The following is a 21,039-nucleotide window of genomic DNA, read 5'->3' on the forward strand; positions in this document are numbered from 1 at the left end:
CTTGGGATGTGGCTCAGTGTTAAGAACCCCCAGGTTCAATCCCCAGTACCAAAAGAAAAAAGACAGTGTATAAAGATTAATGAACTGAATTAGAAAATTCATCTCACCATTGCTTAGCATGGCAAAAAGAAAAAAGAAATCAGAAATAACTAAAATGTCCAGTAAATACAATGTGATGGACTATGTAACAGCAGTCTGCCACGGAAAATGCAGCCAGGAAACAATGCAGGTGTGTAGCTGGGCTTGACAACAGGATCACAGAACACTGGGACGGCCCATGGTCCCCAGCAGTGCTTATCCTATAATCCTGTTTACGTACAAACACACATTTACATCTGTGCCTTTGGGTGGGGACGTACCTGGGGAGAGACACATGTGGTGGGATTTCGGGAGCTTTTCTTTCTGGTTTGTAATGTCTAATTTCTCTACAATGGTCAGTATTATGCTTATCAAATTTTATAAAAAGAAAACAGGGAGGGAGTAATTTTAAGGGTAGAAAGGATCTGCTCACTCAGGTAATCCCAACATTTAGGATAAAGGGATTTGTTTGGACTTTCATCCCCCAACTAAGATGCCCGGAGGAGGAAAAGTCCCCACGTTCAAAGGCTTAGCTTGGGGGGGGTGCACCCTGGGCCTCCACCTGCCCCCCCCCAACCTTAAGACCAGCCCCGTGGGGTAGGAACAAAACCGCGCCTGCTCCTGGGACAGTGAGGGATGCCGTTTCACCTGGCCAGAGGCCTCTCCTGCTGAGATGAGCCCCTGGAAGGAGGCTTTGGCTCAGCAGGATCAGCTGGAGGTCGGAGACGCTGTGAAGTCTAAATGCCGCGGTGTCACAACTCTGTCAGCTGTGTGGAGGTTGATGAGATGCTTACCCAGCACCTCCAGACATATGCCAAGTGGAAGTGGTTAGATGTGTCAGCCATAATAACCATGCGGCGGGGGGCGGGGGGGTGTTCTGTCACAGGCGCGTGCTGAGCCCAGGCCACACTCCTCCTCTGCCCCTGTGGCCCCTGCCTCCCTCTCTCCCTGCAGCCCTGAGGTTTGGGCCCACCAGGTCTGGGGACAGGTGACTTGTTCTCTCAGCCGCTCATGCTCAGCACTGTCCTGCAGGGAGGGGTCCTGGACACAGCGCCTGCAGTCAGGACGCAGTGGCTGCAGCAGAGCTGTTCTTCAGAGAGGTGGCAGGGGAGGCAGGAAGCAGGGATGGGGGCTAGGGGGGATGGAGCTGTCCTGCTGCTCAGCCTGGGACCAGGGAGATAAAGCATCCAAGGCCGAGCACCAAGGCCGTGGACCTGTCTTCCCGGCCATCCATCAAGGGACAGGAGCAGAGACAGCATGAGAGGGGGAGTGACTCGGCCAGGGTGGCCGGTGGCATCTCCATCTGGGTGGAAGCCACCCACGCAGCACCTCAGAGGGACGTGGCACCTCAGAGGGACGGGGGCTTGCATTTGCCAAAACACCCTCTGGGCTCAGGAGGGCTGAGCACTTGGGGATGCCGACTGGTTCTGCTAACTGCGGTCCCTCCCGGGGCTCGGGCGTCAGAACCACCTACGGAGACGCTGCTTTTAATGCAGATCCCTGGGGCAGCTCCCGGTCCGCTGGCCAGGACGGCTGGGGACGGAGCCTGGACGTCCACACTGGCAAGAGGCCTGCAGCCAACACTGATGTTCCCCTGTGTAGGAGGCAGCGCGTCCACACTGCTCACAGACGGATGGAGAGACTGAGTCCCCAGGAGGGGCGGGGACAGCGAGTCGTCACACAGGCAGCAACAGCGGGGAGGGGACCCAAGTTTCCTGCTTCCTTGGGCAGCGTTAAGAGTATCCACGGTATTAAAAAGAATATGGGGGCAGGGGCTGGGCCCAGTGGTAGAGCGCTCACCTAGCACGTGCGAGGCCCTGGGTTCGAGTCTCAGCACCACATAGATATAAATAAGCAGAATAAAGTCATTGTGTCCATCTACAGCTGCCATCGGTGGGTTAAGCTGTAGTCTCAGCCCAGCTTTGGTCCCTGAAGGAGGAGAGGTGCGTGGCCTGGCCCCACAGCCGGGGAGCCCCGAGAACACGCCCCCCCAACCCCCCGACTGCAGGACTTACTTTCGCTCTCACACTTGGATCTGGGGAGCCTGGAGTTCCGGGAAGTCAAGGCCCTTCCCATGAAGCCACCCTGCCAGGGGGAAGGAAGGACCTCGAGGGCTGCCTTGGGAGAGAGGGAGAGTCCTCTTCTTCTCAGCCCTTTCTCTGCTAAACCTTCTCCAGCGGCCCAGCGGTGACGCCCTCTGAGATTGCTGGTGGCCTCGTCTGCGGTGTGTGGGATTCTATCACCCTGGTTTGGGGACGGTGACCACCTTGGCTTTACTTTTACAGCCTAAAGCAGGCCTTTGAATCAACGGCACACAGACAGCCCCGAGTTAGTCACCAGCTCCTCCGGGTACCCAAAGCCCTCCCTTGGGGCCTGACGAGACGGGAGGCCCTGGCTCTGGCAGGTCTCGGTGCCCAAGGCAGAGGAAAGGGGGAGCCTGGCTTTGGAGGTGACAAAGAGGATGTGACCAGCTGCAGCCGCTTGCCAGGTACGCAACTTGGGCAGGTGACGTCTTTCAGAGTCTCAGGTGCTCGGTCAGTGACACCACCTCAAAGCACAGAAATAAATGAAACCAAAAGGGCGGTCCCCCCACCAGGGCCACCTGTGGCTACACCTTCCTGCCCCACAGGACGGGGATGAGGAGCCCGGGTCATCGGGTCGTCGGGGGGCTTTATCTGCCAGGTTTCATGGCAACAATGAAAAGGAGGGGGCTTTCCCCTGGGGACAAGGACAAGGACCAGGAGCAGCGCTGTGTTATGACACCCTGGGCCCCTTCCTCCTGAAACAACTACAAAGGACCTTTTACAACTGTCTTGGTATAAAGGTGGCTCTGACCCTGGCTGGGTGCAGTATTATATCGCTTTTTTTCTTCTGACTTTAAAATAAATTAAAATCGAAACATTCTTTGGGATCCCCGCCCGGTGACTCGGGCAGAGCCAGCCCTGTGCAGGGCTGTGGGGCACCTGCAGGGTGTCCAAAGGCCTCTTCCCGCCACGCCTGCACCCCAACCCCTTCTGTGGCCCCCACACTGGCTGACATGGCCTCCTGAGCTTGGCCCGCGTTATCCCTCTACCTGTCACAGAGGTCTCTCTGACATCTGTTGAAATCTGCCCCAGAGCAGCTCCGGCAGCCAAGCCCGCGTCTGCCCCCCAGTGTGAAGTGGGGGTGGGGGGCTTCATGGGAACAGGAGAACAGTCCCAGGAGCTCGAGGCAAACCCCTCTTGAGATGCCATCTCTCTCATAGGCTCTGTGACGCACTGTCTGGGGACACAGGGGGACATCCCTTGTCCTTGAGCCCAGGGCGCCTTGCTCCCATTCCTATCCCCCTCCCCACTCCACACCCAGCTCCCGGCTGGGCACACAGCAGGCACTTGGTACAAAGTGCTGAACCCAGTGAAAACTGAAGCAATAGCTCCAGCCCTCCCCCTCCCCTCCCCTCCCCCTCCCCTCCCTGCCTGGCCTTCAGTCCATCCCAGCGCATCTCTGGGCCTGCACCACGCGGCTCCCTTCCTCGGGCTCATCGTCCTCCTGGCCATCGGGGAGGATGAGAGGACAGCAATTATCCCCACGTGGTCTCCTCCCAGAATTCAAAGTTATTGGGGGAGAAAATGCAATTGTGCGTTACTCAGTCATTAAAACAAAAAAACAGGAAAACAGGGCAGTGGATCTCAAACTGCTTTTCAGACTCGATGAAAAGAAAAACAAACTTGAGTATTAGCCCCGATTTTTGCTGACAACACACTTCCGGGTCTCTGTCCCCCTCAGGGCTCTGTGCTCAGAAATCTCCAACCGTTTCCTATTGATTCCTGCTAGAGAGCAGGCTGCCTGCCTCAGGGGCCCTGAGCCACAGAGGGGAGAAGCCTGGGATCCCAGGTCCCAGACACGGCCACAGCTCAACCCTGCTCCGCGGGGCCACGGGGACCCAGGCAGCCCCTCTGTCTCCGTTGCTGACCCAACTGCCCACTTGGTGATCCCAGGTCTCATCAGCCACTGTGTTAGGACCTAGAGGTAACCAAAGGCAGCCTGTGCCAGGCGCCCACATGGCTCGGAGGGGAAAGCAGAGCACAGAGAGGGTAGCTTGTCTGGTGGCTGCGGAGCAATTAGAAGTCCTATCTCCTGGCTCCCGGGGTCCAGGGTGGGAGGAAAAACCAAAAGTTGCATTTGCAGGGCCCCATTTATATGCTCACAGATGGTCTCTTCCCACGGCCGCCCCCACTCCAGCCATACGGAACACTTTTCAGATCCAAAGGGGCCTCGGTCCTGCTCAGTCTCCCCTCTGGGTCTTTGCATATGTCTCTCTGTAGCATGACTCTCCTGCTTCTGCATTCATGCTTTTGGTCCCAGTGGGAGGCCATCCCCAGGAGACCTCTCTAAAGCTCATCCCTTTAAGAACACCTTATAAGGCTATACAGACCTGTAATCCCAGATACTGGGGAGGTTGAGGCAGGAGGATCATAAGTTTGAGGCCAGCCTCAGCAACTGAGTGAGACTCTGTCTCAAAATAAGAAGTGAAAAAGGCTGGGGATGTAGCTCAGTGGTAGAGTGCTTTCCTGCCATGGGCAAGGCCCTGGGTTCGATCCCCAGCACCACACACACAGAGCAAGTCAGGGAGCTTCCACCTCATACACTCCCACAGCCTACAAGTTCATGTATCCAGCCTCCTCCCCAGCTGGGGAGGTCCGGGGTGGGGGCTATCTTGTGTCTAGAACAGTGTCTGACACACAGTAGGCATGGAACAGTTATGGCCAGATGAAGGAACAGTCTCCTGTGGTTCCAACAACAGTCTTGGGGGAAGGTGTATTATGGTTTGGGTCTAGAATGTCCCCAAAGGCACATGTGTTTAAGGCTTGGCCCCAATGTGGCAATGTTCAGAGGCGGGGCTTTGGGGCAGTGACTGAATTATGAGGGCTCCGATCTCATCATGGACTGATCCATCCAATGACTATTGGAGGTGGTGGCAACCCTAGGGGTGGGGATGGAGCCTAGTCACAGTGTTCCGAAGGCTATACCCTGTCCCTGGCCCCAGCCTTGCTCTTTTTGCTTCCCAGTTGCCATGATGCGAGCAGCTCTGCTCCCCCACGCGCTCCCACCATGAAGTTCGCCACACGATCATGGACCAAATCCTCTGAAACCATGAGCCAAAGTAAAATTTTCCTCCTCTGAGTTGATTTTCACAGGTATTTTGTCACAGTGATGAACAGCTGACTAACACAGGGTATCACCATCACCCCCATTCTACAGAGAGAAAACCTGAGGTGAGCCCGCGGCAGAGCCAGGATGTACCTCCTGTCCCCCAGAACGACGGTTTTCCCCTTCATACCCCTTTCCTGGCACTGTCTCTGTCAGACTAGAGAAGTTCTGATTTGTGCCACGCTAGTCTGCGGGGTGGACCACAAAGCAGAAGCCACCTTTCACCTCCAGGAAGTGGGGCGCAGCAGGAGGCTGAGGTCACGCACACCAGCAATGGCGAGTGTGGGCACGGATAATGGAGAAACCAGAGCTTCAGGACCGTGAGGGGCTGCCTGCTCTGCAAGACTGGCAGCTTCAGGTGAAGCTTAACGGGATGATCCCACAACTCAAATCCCAGGTGAGTCGCCACATGGAGGTCTGCTATATTTCCACCAAAAAACATGTGCAGAAGCGCTCGCCACCCTCAGACCCTCCTGGTGGGAACGAGGGCTGGTGCAGCCCTGGGGACAACCACCGGGAAGTTCCTCCAAAGTTCACCTGTGGGCCACCCTGCACCCAGCCACTCCATTCCTGGGCACCCACCAAGGGAGATGGACACCTACGCCCACACCAAAAAAAGTGCATGGGTTTCACAGCAGGGAATTCATGATAGCAAAGAAGTAGAATCAACCCAGATGTTTACCAACGGCTGGACACAGTGATAAGAGGTGGGACATCCACACGGTGGAAGGTCACCTGACAATGAAGAGTAGCTAAGATCTAGTGGCCCCGTGTGGGTGACCACGAGACCCCACAGTCAGTGAAGGAGGCCAGCCTCGAAAGACCAGAGAGCGAAGGCTGTCATTTGCGTAAGGGGCTCAGAAGGAGCAGATCTCCGCCGAGACAGAACGAGATCGGGGCTGCCCAGGAGCGGGGAAGAAGCGGGAGAATCAGGGAAAGGGGGAGTAACTGCTAATGGGCACAGTGCTTCTCTGGGGAATGATAAAAACGTTCTAAAATTGGTTACGGCAATGGCTGCACACCTCTACGAACACACCCCAAATTCACCAAATTAAAAAACAAACTAAAGTGTTTATAGCAGTTTATTCCTAATGACCAGATCCTAGAGACAAACGTTCATCAGCAGTCGAACAGGGAGACAAACGTGGAAAAGAACCACTTACTGTTCAAGACGTGATAATGGAGGCAAAAAGCAAGTCGGAAAGGCATGGCCTGAAGTTTTAAAGCAAAGAGTCTATGGTGACAGGAGTCAGGGTAGCAGCCACCCTCGGGGGCCTACTTCCTCCCCACTCCCTTGAGGGAAACAGAAATGCTCTCCGTCTCCACCTGCTTAAGCCACAAGGTTTATGCACACATAGGATTCCCTGGGCTGCACACTTACCATTTGTGCATTTTTACGGAATGTATGTTGTGAGTTACACCTCAATTTTTAAAAAGCAATCCAGAAGCTGGACACGGTGGCCCACACCTGTAATCCCAACGGCTCGGGAGGCTGAGGCAGGAGGATCGCAACTTAGCGAGGCCCTAAGCAACTCAAAATCAAATATAGAGGGGGATATGGCTCAGTGGTTAAGCGCCCCTGGGTCCATTCCCAGGTACCAAAAAAAAAAAAAGTAATTAAGAAAGAAAAAATAAAGTAGAGGTTCAAGTTTGAGGACCAGGGTTCAAATCCCGAGTGTCAGGCCTTCCGTGAGTTTCCTCTGTCCCCTGTTTCCCCATCTTCGGGCACTTGGTCCAGATGGCTGCCAAGAATCCAACTGGCAGTGCCCACCTGAGGTTCTGCGAGTGCACAGACCTGTGAGTCACAGAGTTTGCTGGGGATTTGGCAAGTGTCTGCGTCAGTGCCAAGAGAGAAGGGGCTGGCCGTGCCAGCTCGGCCCGGTTTCCACGGAAAGAAAGGTCTCTGGGAGGTGGGCGGAGCTGGCACCAGGGGGAATGTGGGTTCCAATGTGAATCATCTGGTGCCTCACCGCAGCTCACTCAGGAATAGACGCCCTGACTCACTCCGCTCCGACGGGAACGAGGCTTGTTGCTAAAATGTCCTATCCAGAGGACCAGCAAGAGCCAGAGTGCCCTCTTAGAATCGGAGCAAAAAGAGAGAGGAAGCAAGACACCCGCTAGTTACCCAGCGAGAGCCAGTGGCTGGGAGTGGAGAACCCAGCGCCACCTTCGAGGGGAGTGCTTTGCTTTGATAATCACCCTGAGCGACCCGAGGGGCCTTTCGATCATTAGAAGTTGGCTGAGGAATTGTCACTCAAGGACCCAGGGAGACCACTCGCGGCCTCAATGTCTGCCTAGCACCTGTAGGTGCTGCCTGTCATTCAAAGGTGTGTGTGCAGGGTTCACCCAGTTACGTGCCCTGTGCCAAAGGCCAGTGACCCTGCTTCTGACCCATTTCCTCCACTTTCTGCTGCCCCTGGCTGCGGGTGGAGCATTCAGGGCTCCCCAAAACACCTGGTTACCAGAAAGTTTGCCAGCTTCCCCCAAAGCCTGACCCATTCCATCTGGGGACTGTGACATCGTCGCTTGTGGGGCTGATGCCAGCTCTTCCTCAAAGCCAGCTCCAGGCCTGGCCAGGGGTGTGTACACAGCCGGAAGCAGCGAGCAGCACAGCCTGACGCGGATCTTCCAGGAACGAGGAGCTTTTCCACAAAAGCCCAACTCTCGAAGGGTGACAAAGTATTTTCTCCAGATAAGTCAAACGCTCAGCCCCCAACCCAGGAGAAGAGAAAGGCGCTGGGAAGGGCGTCCGTCCAACAGGAGAGGAAGCCTCTGGCCTCTGGTGAGGCTCGCTGTGGGCCAAGCCCCCGAGTGAAGAGCAGGGAGCGGGGGTGCAGAAGGTTGGGACCTGCTCAGTTTCACTCAGCTGGCAGTGCCAGGGCTGAGACCTGAACCCCGACAAATCCCTGAAGTCAAAACTGCCACCTCCCAGAAACGAACTCACCCCCACGGAGAGCCCCCGGGAGGCTGGTGTGTGCGGGAGTGTGCGGGAGAGCGAGGCCACCCGGCAGACGCACTCCTAAGTCACATCCCCAAAAGCAACTGCAAAATGACCTCCTGGGGCCTGGACTTCGTCCCTCTTCACATCACGCTTGTTCCGTTTACAAGGCCATGATGATTTTTCTGCTGCCGAGGCTGAACACTCCCTGCCTGTGATCTGGAAATCATGCTGCGTCCCTTACCTCACCCCAGGCCATAAATCATCCCCAGAACGGGACTGGGTTGGCAGTTCTATCAGTGGATCCACCATCAGAGGCGGAATCCAATTTGGGGCTCTCTCACTTTCTCTATGGCACTGAGCGCAGTTACCACCTTATGGCTAGTTCCTCTACGCCCCTCCCCTGCACGGCTCAGGCTACTAATGCACCTCTGTGACAAAGGCACCCACCGCCCAGCTCTAGGCCTGGCCCTTGGCCTGGCCCTTTGCCCATCTCCTCTCTCGAGAGGCTCAAGGTATGCTCCAAGGCCACTCGGCAGGATCTGAAGTCCCTGGTCTTTGTTCCCAGCTGGACACTGACCATCCGGCCAGCGCTCAGAGTGGGAAGGAGGGGCGTTCCGCCCTGGCCTGAGCCACCTTCAAAAAGCAGGCTGGGTCTTCTTTGCTGGTGGCCACTGGGGCCTTAGGGGCATTTTTTGACGAGACTTGCTGAGCTGGATGTGGGTAAAAAAGGAAGCCACCAACACGGGCTGGGAGCTGGGGAGGCGCCCCGCTGGGAGGCCTGGTTCCCACAGTAAGAGCAGGTTTGAGGAAGGGCAGGAGGCAGCCGGGAGAGGGGGCTGTGTGGGGAGGGGCCACGCAGGGAGATGAGGCTCCGGCATCTACCCTGTAGATCTCAAGGTACCGCATGAACCCGCCAGCCAGCCCCCAGCAGGTCCCCCCACCCCACTGGCTCTCAGAGCGAGCCTGCAGGTGTCCATGTCCAAACTGAGCGCCAACAGGGACCCTGCTCAGGGTCTCGGCTGGCAGGACAGATGGGCACTGCCTACCACCTGACCACCCCTGGCGTCCTGTGTCCGCAGGGCTCAGCCTCCAGTGAGGCCAGAGTCCAGGGTGATGCAGCCCCAGGAGTCCAGGAAGGACGTGGTGGTGACACGCAGCTTAATTTTTTTTTTTTTTGTGGTATCAGGGATTGAACTAGGGGCAGTTAACCACTGAGCCACGCCCCCAGCCCTTTTTTTGTTTTACTTAGAGTCAGGGTCTCACCAAAGTTGCTTAGGGCCTCACTAAATTGCTGAGGCTGGCTTTGAACTCGAGATCCTCCTGCCTCAGCCTCCCGAGCCCCTGGGACTACAGGGGTGAGTACCATGGCGCCTGGCCCACCCACTTGTTTCTTTGGGGATAGCCCAGCTTGAAAGCCCCTCTTGGATCCACCCCAACTAGAACCTCTCCCAGGCTCCTAGAATCAAGCCTTTGGTGTATTCTCGTGGGCCTCTGTACCTAGGACCTATTCAAGGTGACAGTCATGGTAGCCACCACGTAGTAACAGAAGCCACCTGCCCCAGGCCACACAACCAGAAGTGGGGAAGCCTGAGTTTGAGCCCAGGTCTGTCTGGCTCCAGAAACATAGAACCTCAGCCAGGAGGACGCTTCCTGTCTGTTATGCGTGTCCCTGTCTCTGAGAACACTGGGACGGACCCTAGGGAGGCCCTGGGGAGTGGTGCCTGTGTGTCTTGGCAGAGTTGGTGGAGAGCTCGCTGTGCCATTTGCCCCCGTGTCCCCAGGAGGCAGCCCTGGGCATGGCCCCTAGTGAGCATTTGGTGAGAGAGAAAAAAGTCCACACCAGCTCCCCCGCCTGTGCCGGGGTCTCCTTTCTCAGGGGCCAGCCACCCACTGAGGCTCATTTGTTAGCTGCAGAGGGAAGACTCCCTGTCTTTGGGTGATGGGTTCCCAGGGCCTTGCTAAGGCCACCCCAGGGACCTCAGAACTCACAGTGGGCTCACTGGGGCCACTGCAACAGAAATCGTAAGTCACTCTTATATACACGGGCCTCTGCCTGTTCACGTATGCACTCGCTAACATCTTCACAGCAGCCCAGTATGAAGGATGAACCACAGGGGCCCAGAGAGGGTAAGTGACTTGGACTTGGTCCCACAGTTCAGGACAGTGTAAGAATTTGTAAACAGACTCAAAACCTGGGTTCCTTCCACCTTTAAAGGCAGCTCTTCCAGGTTTGGTGACTGACAAGGGGCTGGAGGGTTGAGACTCAATCCCAAGCTATGAGAAACGATACACAATGAGGCTGAGTTCAGCCCAATCCCTCCCAGAAGTGTTTCCCGTGGTGGTTTGAGCAAACGCTGGGCCTACACTGAGTGATTTCAGAAATCCGCAGTCTCTCCTACCCACTGACCACAACTCCCCGGATATCTGCAGACTGTTCAGAGAGGAGAGGGGATGCTTTCTCCACCACATTTCTGTTTATTCCTGTAGCAGAATCTCCAACAGCTTCAATGAGATCCACAGCCTTCCCCAGGGCTGCCGTGGGGTGCTCAGGAAGGTCTGCCCTGGGCAGGTGGGGACAGCCAGCCCTACCCGGGATCCACCTTCCTGCTCAGGGCTAAGGGAGCATCTCCCTTCCTCCATCTGACCTGGGAATTCCTCTCTAAGAATCTGTTCTCAGACAAAATCTTATGCACAAATGTTACCACCTGCATTATTTCTAATAGCAAAACCTTTGTCTAACATCAGGGGGACGGTTAAGTGAATGATGGCCCACACAATCACTGGAGCCATTAAAAAGGAAAAATTTATAGGACCTAGGAAAACACTCACGATGTAACATTAAACCAAAAAAAAAAAACAAGTCATAGAATAGTATGGGGGGGGGGAGCACACAGAAGGAGAGAGGGGAGGGGAGGAGCCCAGGAGCCAAGAGCCACAGCTACGTCCAGGAACTTTTTTTTTTCTGCCTTATCTTTTTGACATTTCCCCCTCCTCCCGACATTCCTAGGATAATCAGAAAAATAAATACACACCCGCTACTAAAGTCCACGGCCCACACCCAAAGGAGGAACTCGTCTGCACCGCCAGCCAGGTTCCGAGGCCGACTGGTCTAGGAGAAGGAGGGTCCCTGTCCCCTTTCCCATGACGCCAACACCTGGGACAGGGCCATGCCTGTGGGGCTGTCCCTTGTAAATCTGCCCTTAGGTTTTCCTGGGAATTTCCATCTTGGTTTTTTGGTTCCAGATTCCAGGAACCTTTTGGGATGAGGGATAGGGGGAGTGGGCTTCCTCTCTCCAGGGCAGCACCACCCATGTCCCAGGGAAGGGGGTGGCCGGGCTGTCGCAGCATCGTTGGGCAGGAATGGCTGCAGAGGGGGGCTGGCACCGGGGGTGGGTGCTAGAGTTGACATGTGAGGCTGGGCACATAATAAGCCCCTGCAGCCTCTGTGGGATCAGGGAGGGACATACAGGGCTCTGGGCCTGCGGCTGGCCCGGGGCGAAGCCAGGGGACTGCACAGCTGCAGGCAAAACGCGAGCTGCCCCGACTCCAGGGTCCACCTGGAGCGTCCCAGAGACACGGGTGCCGAGACCCTCAAGGCAGCCTGGTCCCCAGCCCATGGGAGTGTGTTCAGCCTCCAGGACGGCTCCCGCACCATCCCACAGCCACCTTCCGGGGAAGCAGTCACCAAGCCTTCTCCTGGGTACCAGGTCTCCAGCCCTCCCCTCCCCATCACAACTCCAAGTTTCTTTGCTTTAAAGACCAAGTGGTCACTGCACCCAGAAATCCACACGCTGGAGAGGCGTGGGGCTCCCCAAGTCGGGGAAGCAGGGGCAGCTCCCAGGGAACAGGACTCCTCTCAGCAGGAGGAAACAGAGCCCCAGGTGCGACTCAGCACCCCCCCCCCCGCGTGGCCAGCCTCCCTGGCGACGTCCAGGTGCCCCAGCGACTCACCGAATATGTGGCCCTGGTAGCCGTCCTTGCTGAGCGGCCGGAGCTCGTTCTTGCCCATGGCGTAGCGCCGGTAGTTGGCCCAGGCGAACTGCATCATCTGCCAGAAAGAGCAGAGGACAGGACCTCGGTGAGGGATGCCAACGGTGTGGGCGAGCCCCGTCCACCCGGGGCAACGGGCCTTAAGCCCATTTTGCGGTTGGCTGTCTCCCTGGCTCTGGAGCCCGAGCTGCACGAGGGCAGAGGCTGCACGCGCCTTGCCTCGGTTTCCCCCAGAGCGCCCAGACCAGGGCTGGGCACACAGAGGCCTCAACAGGAGCCGGGCACTGTGTCACCCGGCACACCCCGAGCTCGCCTCACACCAGCACCTGCTCCCCAGGCTGAGGAACATGCATGGTGACCGCCTGCCCGCGCTTGTCCCCTTGTCCCCTTGTATGGTGTCCCCCATCTGCCTTTGCAGGGCAGGTTGCAGGAGGCACGGCAAAGCTCTGGGTGGCCGCAGGGCAGAGGAGGGAGTGGGGAGCACAGGAAGGCAGAGCCCAGGGGCCGCTGCAGTGAAAAGAACTCAGGCTGCGAGATCAGAGAGGTCTGGTTTCTAACACTGCCTCTGCCACCCTCCCTGGGGCTCTGGCTGAATGTCCCCCAGTCTCAGCTGCCTCCTCCGAGGTCTACTGACCAGGCATGAGCCTGCTTTGCCACATCCGAAAGGTTTCCTTGAGCGACCAGAATGACCTGCCCCCTTCCAGCAGCAGGGGAGTGGCGGTCCCGGGGTCACTTCCCACCTGGGCCTTCAAAGCGCCCGTCTGGTCTCGGGCCCCACCCTCACTTCCATTCACAAACACTGGCTGCCCCAGAAGCCCTGGGGGCTATGGAGACGGGTGGACGGCCCTACCCTGAGCTCCGACTCAGCAGGCTGAGGAAGAGCCGGGAACTGCCTTTCTGACAGTCCCCCACGATGTGTCGGTCCCTGGGTCACATCTGACAACCACCGATGAATGCATCACAGGGTGAGTGTCCCTTGCCCCAGATGCTTGGACCTGGAAGAGGCTTAGATTTCAGACTTGTTTGAATTTTAGAAAATCCACATCTGTAGGATGAGGCATCCTAGGAGGCCCGAGTCCAGCCGCGGATTCCTCTGTGCCGCATACTGCTTAGACGCGCGGCCTGAGGATGACTTTGCACGATATTTCTGGCGTACCTGCATTTTCACTGTGACCATCCCAAGAGGCCAGGTGTGTGGCATCAAGCTCTTGCAAGTTTCAGACTTCAGAGCCCCGTGGATCTCTGACCAGGGACGCTCAGCCTGGACTTGTGCCCATGACCGCCCTGCTGGACACCGTGCTGCGGCCTGTGGCTTTCTCTTCCTGTCCCTTGGCCTGTGTTGTTTCTCCCGGTGGCCCTCTTTCTAGGATGTCACCTGTGTCCTCCATGAGGGGCAGCCCCTGGTGCCCAGGTTTAGAAGCCACGTCTTCCAGGCACATCCGGACAGTGCCCACAGATGCACCCACTGCCGTGGCCCAATGCACAGACACGGAAGACAGACCTGATGGGAGTGTCACCCGCCTTCCTGGAAGACAGAGGGACACTCCAGCGCCACCTCCCCATCTCGTAGCTGATGGAACGGAGGCTCCCGGAGGAAAGCGGTCACAACGGCGCAGCCAGGTGGCTGGAACCCAGCCCTTCCATCTCCTTGTCCGCAGGTCCCCTCGGTGCTTGGTGACGTGAGGCTGCCCGTGCAGCACGCGTGCAGATGTCAGGTGACGCATGCCAGGTGCCTGGCACTGCCCTGGGCCTGGTTCTCCCCCGCCGTCATTTTCTACTTATCTTGAATTGGCAATGGTGGCAAATAATTGCGGTACCAGTGCTGGAGGGGCCTGGCCTCCTCCCTCAGCCTCTCTCATCGGGGGTCGCCCCTGTGAAGTGGGTGGGGAGAGGGGGGGGCAAGTGGCTGTGGGGGAGGGGCAGCGGCAGCTCCTCAAACAGAAATGACAGCAGAGAAGAAGCCCCAGAAGGGGGGGGGGACCTCACCTGGAGCTGTCCCCTCACAGGGAGGGACACAGGCAGAGCAAGTACAGGAGCCACGGTGTCTACGGGCCTCAAAGGCACTGTCACTGCAGGGATGTGGAGGTGTTTGGAACACGTCCTATTCTCTCTGTCACCCACCTCCACGGGGTGGAGGGAAGGCAGGGCCCATCCCACGCGCCTCCAGGGCTGGATTCCGAAGGCGTCACACACAGGCCCTCAGAGCACAAGCGTCGCCCCAGCTGGGACCCAGGGGGCTCCACCCAGGTGCTGGATGAGCAGGGGACAGAAAGCCCCTCGCCCTCCAGCCAGTAGCCTTCCTCCCTCCTGCGAACACACCTGCACCAAGCGCTGCCAGGGGCCTGGTCCCCGGCTGAAGCCAAGGGGTCACTCTCCCGGCTTCTGCTCTCTTCCCCGCTGCCACCTGCTCCTCTTCCTTCAGGTCTCATTGCAGGGCACATCTGCAGGGAGACCCCGTTCCCAGACACACCCAAGTCACACTCCCACCCACAGTCCCTTATCCCTGGCCAGTATTCACCGCTGGGCACCCTACCACTCACCCAGCCGCCGGCTCATAGAAGGTGCTCATTAAAATATTTGCCAACTGAATATAAGAAGGGACGAGACAGCTGGCTCTGGAGCGCCACTTGCGGCCAGGAGACTCGGTGCAGACCATGGACGACACAGGTAGGACACCAGCAGGTGAAAGAGAAGTCGGAGGGCAGAGGCTGGTGAGCCACACATGGGCTCAGGAGGGGGCAGGTGCAGGTTCAGGGGTACCTCAGCCCAAGCACTACAGAGTTTCACAGGATGCTTCCTTAATCAGCCTGAATCTGGCTCACCCTGCCACCCCCTGCAGACCCTCAGCCTCGGGGAGTCCACTCTGGAGTCCCTGCAGGATGCCTGCTGGCCAGCGGACCGCACTGCCCCTCAGGCAGCTTCCCTCCCAGCGAAGTTCTGAATCCCCCGCGCTTCCCACGGTGCCCTCTGAAATGCTCTTCCAGGTGCCCCACGACTCTGTCGCCCATTCCTTGAACTGATGCTTTTGGTAAGGGCCAGACATCCAAGTGTGAGCTTGCCCCGGTCACCACTGGACCAGGTCCTGCAGGCACGGACCTGCCATTTGTCCCCAGTCCGTCCATCTTGTTGGAATCTGCCTGTCAACCCGGGCTGCCAGGATCTTTCTGGAACCAGATCTCACTGCTCAACACATGTGCGTCTTCCTACTTTGAGTAACTGGCAAAGCCGACGGGCTGCCACGTGTGTCTCCCCAGGTTTTGGACAGAGGCATTTGTAGCTGGCTGAGGACGGAGCCAGGAGGCAGCAGAAGAGCCTCGCTCCCGGCTCCGGGAGCTGCCTGTCATCCATCCACAGATGAGGAAGCCGCCAAGTGATCAGCGCAGCCCCCGGCTCTCCATTTTTGTACATGAAGATATTGTGAAAGACGAGGCTGGAACAGAAACACACCCTGCCCTAGTACAGCTCGTACAGAAGGAATAAATTGCCTTAAAAAAAAAAAAGAAAAGAAAGAAAATAAGGGGTTAGACGAGCATGATTGTTCTCAGAGAGATCATTTTGGCTTCTATGAATCATTATTTTTTTGTTCTAAACGCTTGCAAATTGCTGACTTAAAGACCTATTAGACCTGCTAGAATGGTTTCACTCACAAAGATGGCCAAGCCAAGGTGCCGGCCAGGATGTGGGGCCCCGGGGACCTGTATAAATAGCCAGTGGAGAACAAAGACGCTGCAGCCACTTGGGGGGGAATGTTAAATGTGGTGTCACCAGAGAACCTGGCAAAGCCGATCCTAATGTATACCTGCACCGGGAAGAGTCGACGCAGCAAGTGGGAGAGATGTGGCTCAGAAAGGGCTGCTTGCAAGGCTGGGCCTGGGCTGCCTGGGAAAGTGGATCCCGCGGGCGTTCCCAGCGCCGTCTAAGTTGATAAGGGAGGCTCGCGGTGCCGGGCTGCACAGACCTCGGGGCTAATGCCAGGCATCTGCTTTCCTGGCGGGAGCTGGGATTTCAGTACACTTCAGGCAGAGGGTGCCTACAGGACCAGCCCCCAGCAAAAGCCCTGGGCAATGAGTCTCTGAAGAGCTTGCCTGGTAGACAACACCATCCACGGCGTCACGACTTCATGCTGCAGGGATTAAGTGCACGCTGTGTGCCATGCCTGGGAAGAGACTCTTGGAGCCCGTACCTGGTTTCTTCTAGACATCCGCTCGTGCACATTTTCTTTTTCTTTTTTTTTTAAATACCTTTATTTTTATTTATTTTTATGTGGTGCTCAGAATCGAACCCAGGGCCTTGCACCTGCTAGGCGAGCGCTCTACCGCTGAGCCACAACCCCAGCCCTTCATGCACATTTTCTTTGGCTCATTTTGTGGTGTGTTCTTTCACGGTAACAAATCCTAGCTGTGAGTGGGACTGTGGCGAGTCCTCAAGTCCTCCTAGTGAATTGATAAACCTAGGAGTGATCTCAGGGGCCCTTGACAAAATAAAAACATTGGTCCACACAGAAATAAATGTTCACAGCAGCAATATTTATCCTAGCCAAAAAGTGGAAACAACCCCAATGCCCATCAACTGATGGATGGATCAAGTACATGTGGTATATCCATACAATGGAATATTACTCAGACACAAAAAGGATCAAAGCACATGTCACACCATGGGCAATAAATACTATGCCAAGCAAGGAAACCAGACACAGAAATGCTACTGAGTGTATGACTCCATTTATGTGAAATGTCCAGAATAAGCAAACACACACTGGTAGGAAGTGGAGTGGTGGTGGCCAGGAACAGGGACGGGGAAATGGAGAGTGCCTGCTATTGGGCCTGAGGTCTTCTGGGTGATGAAAATGTTCTAAATTGACTGTGGTGATGACCCTATGACTGGATATACAAAAAACACTGAATGCCACACTTTCCAATGGTGGGTTTTGTGGTATGTGAATTCTATCTCAATAGAGCTGTTACTTAATATTAGTGGGAACAAATCCCATTCACCCTTTGACTTGACACCTAGCAGGATACACTACCTCAGGGATATTTCTGCCAAAATTGCCTGATGTGAACTAACCATGAGGAAACATCAGTCAAACCCCAACTGAGCAACCTCCAGGGTCGTGAATCCATTTCTTCAAACACAACTACAGGTGACTCACACCTGTAATCCCAGCTACTTGAAAGGCTGAGGCGGGAGGATCACAAGTTCAAGCCCAGCCCAGGCAACTTAGCGAGACCCTGTCTCACAAAGGGCTGGGGTGTGGCTCAGTGGTAGAGGGCGAGCCTGGCATGCACAGGCCCTGAGGTCCATTCCCAGCCCTGCAAGAAAATCAATAAAACAACAAAGTCAAAAAGGAAAGACCCAGGAACCTCCAGATGGAAGGAGGCTGAAGAGATGGGCACCAAGTGCAACACAGGATCTTGCATCAGATCCTGGGCCAGAAATGACATCGGTGATGGTGGTGGTAAGTGATGGTGGTGATGATAGTGGTGGTGGTGATGATGGTGGTGATGGTAATGGTAGTGATGGTGATGATGGTGATGATGGTGGTGGTGGTGATGGTGATGGTGGGATGGTGGGTGGTGACATATTTTTGAGACAACTGTCAAAATCTGAATGGGGGATAGGGACCAAACAGTCACACTGTACCAATGTTAATTCCCAGTTGTGACGGTTTTGCTGTGGTTTAGTGGAAGCGCCCCATCTTCTTGGAAGTACACAATGAAGTTTTCAGGGTTCCAGAGCATTGTGTCTGCACCGTGCCCTCAAATGGTCCAGAAAAATCATGATGTGTGTGCACGTGTCTAGGAAGGCGGGTGAGCGGAGAGGGTGAGATGTTAACATCTGCAGAACCATGATGGGTGGTCAACGGGAGACCCTGGGTGGAGTTCACCACTTTTCTACAAGTCTGAATTATTTAAAAAAAAAAAAACCGTTAGGGAATTTTGCTGGAGGTCAGTGACTCAGATTTCTCTATTACAGAATTCTATCTTCCTATTTTTTTAAGGATCACGACGGAGCGTGCCCACTGCCGGCCACCCTGTGGTTCCTCTCACCCCGGTTCCTCCAAAGCCTGGTGGCTCCACCCTGGCTCCCTCCGCCTGTGCCGAGAAGGCAGAGCCCAGCAACAAATCAGCAATTGCAACTGCGGTTTCTCCTTTTATAATTACATTGTCTTGCCCCGTCGAGGTGCCGTCCTTAGTCTATTCTTCCTGCTAAACAGACACCCCCCCCCGAAAGGCCCCTCATGGGGTCCTGAGCACTTTCCAGAAGTCTCAGCTCATCGGCCTCGGGCCACACGCCTCTCCTCCCATTTCTGGTCGCTCCTTTCTCTTGAGCTCAGCTCTGCAGTATTCTTTGCTATGGTTTGGACCCAGTTTGTCCCCAAAGGCTCATGTGCTGGGGGCCTGGTCCCCATGTCACGGTGTTGAAAGGGGGTGGAGCCTACGGGAGGCCCTGGTGGCGGGTGATTAGGTCATGGAGGGCACCACCCTTGGGAGGCCCAATGCCCGTCTTGTGGGGTGGGTTTGTTCCTGGGACCAGCCTGGCTGCCCAGAGAGGGCTGTCACGAAGCCACTTCTTGGCTGGCTCGCTCTCTTGCTTCCTCTCTCGGTGCAACCTCTCTCTCCTGCACACACTCACTTCCTCTTTCTGTCTGTCCACCAGAGACCAGCAAGGTCTCTCCCCAGAGGCCTTCACCAGAATCTGATGCCAGCACCACGCCCCTGAACCTCCACAACTGTGAGCCAAATAAAACTCTTTTCTTCATAAAGTGTTCACTTTAGGTATTGTGTTATAGCAACACCGAAAAGACTAAAGCATCTTTGCAGATGATTAAAAAATAAAACTGATATCTGTCTATCCATCTCTTAGTATTTTAATGGATCAAGGGTTCACAGGCTCACGGCAGGAAAGCAGACAGAGAGCAGGAAAACATCCCTAACCACCGTTCCCATTTTGGTGTCTTTCCACCCTTTTCCTCCCACAACTCTTTGTTTCTTGCTGTGATTACGAAACAAACATTCAATTTTATCACAAAGGCTTTGTAAACATCATTTTCTGCAGCTGACACACTGACTCATCATCGTGGACTTTATCATCCTCCTGGACCACTAGACATTTTGGTGATTCCTAGTTTGGGGCTAATGCAAAATCATGCCACACTGAACATCTCTGTGCTCATGATATTTCAAATAACTTCCTTAGGCCACAGTCCCTACAAAATCCCCAGGAAAGAAGCTGGAATTTATAAATACATACAGGGGTTTTTGAAGATTACAGCCAGACAGCTTATTTTGCCTACCACCGTGCAAAACTCGGCGAATGAGAAAAGTGTTTAACAATTTTGTGACAATACAGAAGAGCAGTCCACTCGGGGAGATAAAACTCACATAATGAACAACCGCCGCTCACATTCCTGCAGCTCCCTGACTAGTTCAGCTTCCTCGAGTTGGGTCGTTCGGCGGGCTTGACGGGATAGGTATTTTTCCACTTAGAAATAATTATGCAAGGGCTAAAAAAAATGTATGAGATATAAAACAGTAAACAGATATTAAAAATTGTGTTTAAATGTTTAGTGATGGGCAAAAAAATCATTCATTATGTCATATTAAGTGGAAAAGCAAGATGCTAAATGATATGGTATGAAATTTCATTGGCCTATGTACAAGGGTCTAAAAAGAAAAGACGTGGTTGACAGCGGTGCTATCTGATAGGAGCAGTTCAGGGATTTTAAATTTTCTCTTCTAGTTGTCTTATATTTTCTGAATTTTCTACAATGAACATTAAGAAATGTTTGTGATGTAAAAAAGAAATGTTTTTAAATGAAAAATAAGACGGGGAAGGGGTCTGGTCCTGTCCACGGGGAGGAAGTACCAGGGCGGCTGGCTGTGGGACAGACAGGGCAGAGCTGGGTCTTCAGGGAAGGAGGAGGCAGGTCCTCGGAGCAGAAGTCAGAGAAGTTCATGCAGCAGAAGCCACAGCATGAACTGCAGCCCGGGGCCAGAATTCCAGAGAAACAGACTTTGAGGGCCAGGGACACAATGCATTCCCCAAACCACGCTTTACAGGAGCCACGGGAGAGGAGGAGAGGGAAAGTGACTAGCCGTGGCCAGGACTCAGAGGTGAGCAGCGCTGGGAGCATCTGTCTCCAAGAAGCAGGGGAGGATGGTGCACCTGACCGAGCAATGGCAGCCTGAGTTGTAGCAAGAGACACTCAGGTCAGGTTCAAGAATGTGACCATGAGAATCACCAGACATGAGACTAAAATACAAGAGGATCCGTACCTCTGCCCACAGTGGGTTCTAGAAATATACGACAGGCAGTTGTCCTGTGGTGTCCATGCTGGAGGCAGAAGGTGGCTCTGGAGTCTCTGAAGCCCCTCCCTTCCAGCAGTCTGTGATGTACAGATTCAAAGAATCCAGAACAATAGACCACGAGGCCTGCCCTTGGCCTGCCCTTCACCTGCCCCTCCCCTGCCCTGCTCTGGGCAGCTCTAGCGATGGAGGATGAGGGAGCCAAAACTCTGGGAGCCGAATCCTCAGATGCTTCTCTAGTTCTTTCCCAAACAAAGGATGTTCTTGTCCCCTGAACAAGCCCCAGGGACGAGAGACCTCAACATGAGGACCGTGGCAGGCCTTTGGTCTGAGGTCATCTTTCTCCTGCCTCGGAGCTCCAGAATTCTCTCCCACAGACAAGCGACTGGAGCCTGCAGTCACCAGGCCCAGGTGCCCTCCCAGACCAGGGGCCCAGAGCCATGGAGCCAAGAAAGGAAGGTGCCCTGGAGGAGGGACGAGGCAGGGTGGCGGCCACGGCCTCAGGGGGGAAGTCTGGGGGGGGTGGGCAGC

General features: G+C 55.3%; 1 protein-coding gene and 1 long non-coding RNA gene across 4 annotated transcripts in view; both read right to left on the reverse strand.

Annotated features, from left to right (window-relative positions):
* Man1c1 (mannosidase alpha class 1C member 1) overlaps positions 1–21,039 on the reverse strand; it is a 112,787-nt gene that overhangs the window by 53,923 nt on the left and 37,825 nt on the right. For both annotated transcript variants that reach the window (XM_046469476.2, XM_046469478.2), the window contains exon 2: positions 12,161–12,257. In XM_046469476.2, the coding sequence (XP_046325432.1) occupies positions 12,161–12,257 (97 nt within the window). The remainder of the gene's footprint in view (positions 1–12,160; positions 12,258–21,039) is intronic.
* LOC131423212 (uncharacterized) lies at positions 12,290–20,823 on the reverse strand. Of its 2 annotated transcripts, none has more exons than XR_009224344.1 (3): positions 14,740–20,823; positions 14,186–14,640; positions 12,290–14,070 (listed from the first exon to the last, which is right to left on the reverse strand). It is a non-coding gene; the product is annotated as an uncharacterized LOC131423212 (long non-coding RNA). The 2 variants fall into 2 exon arrangements; XR_009224345.1 differs by having other exon boundaries at positions 14,186–14,268; positions 14,519–20,823.

The sequence above is a fragment of the Marmota monax genome, unplaced genomic scaffold (genome assembly GCF_021218885.2).
Source record: "Marmota monax isolate L192 unplaced genomic scaffold, Marmota_monax_Labrador192_F-V1.1 WCK01_AAM20220418_F8-fsc00008, whole genome shotgun sequence".
NCBI lineage: Eukaryota > Metazoa > Chordata > Mammalia > Rodentia > Sciuridae > Marmota > Marmota monax.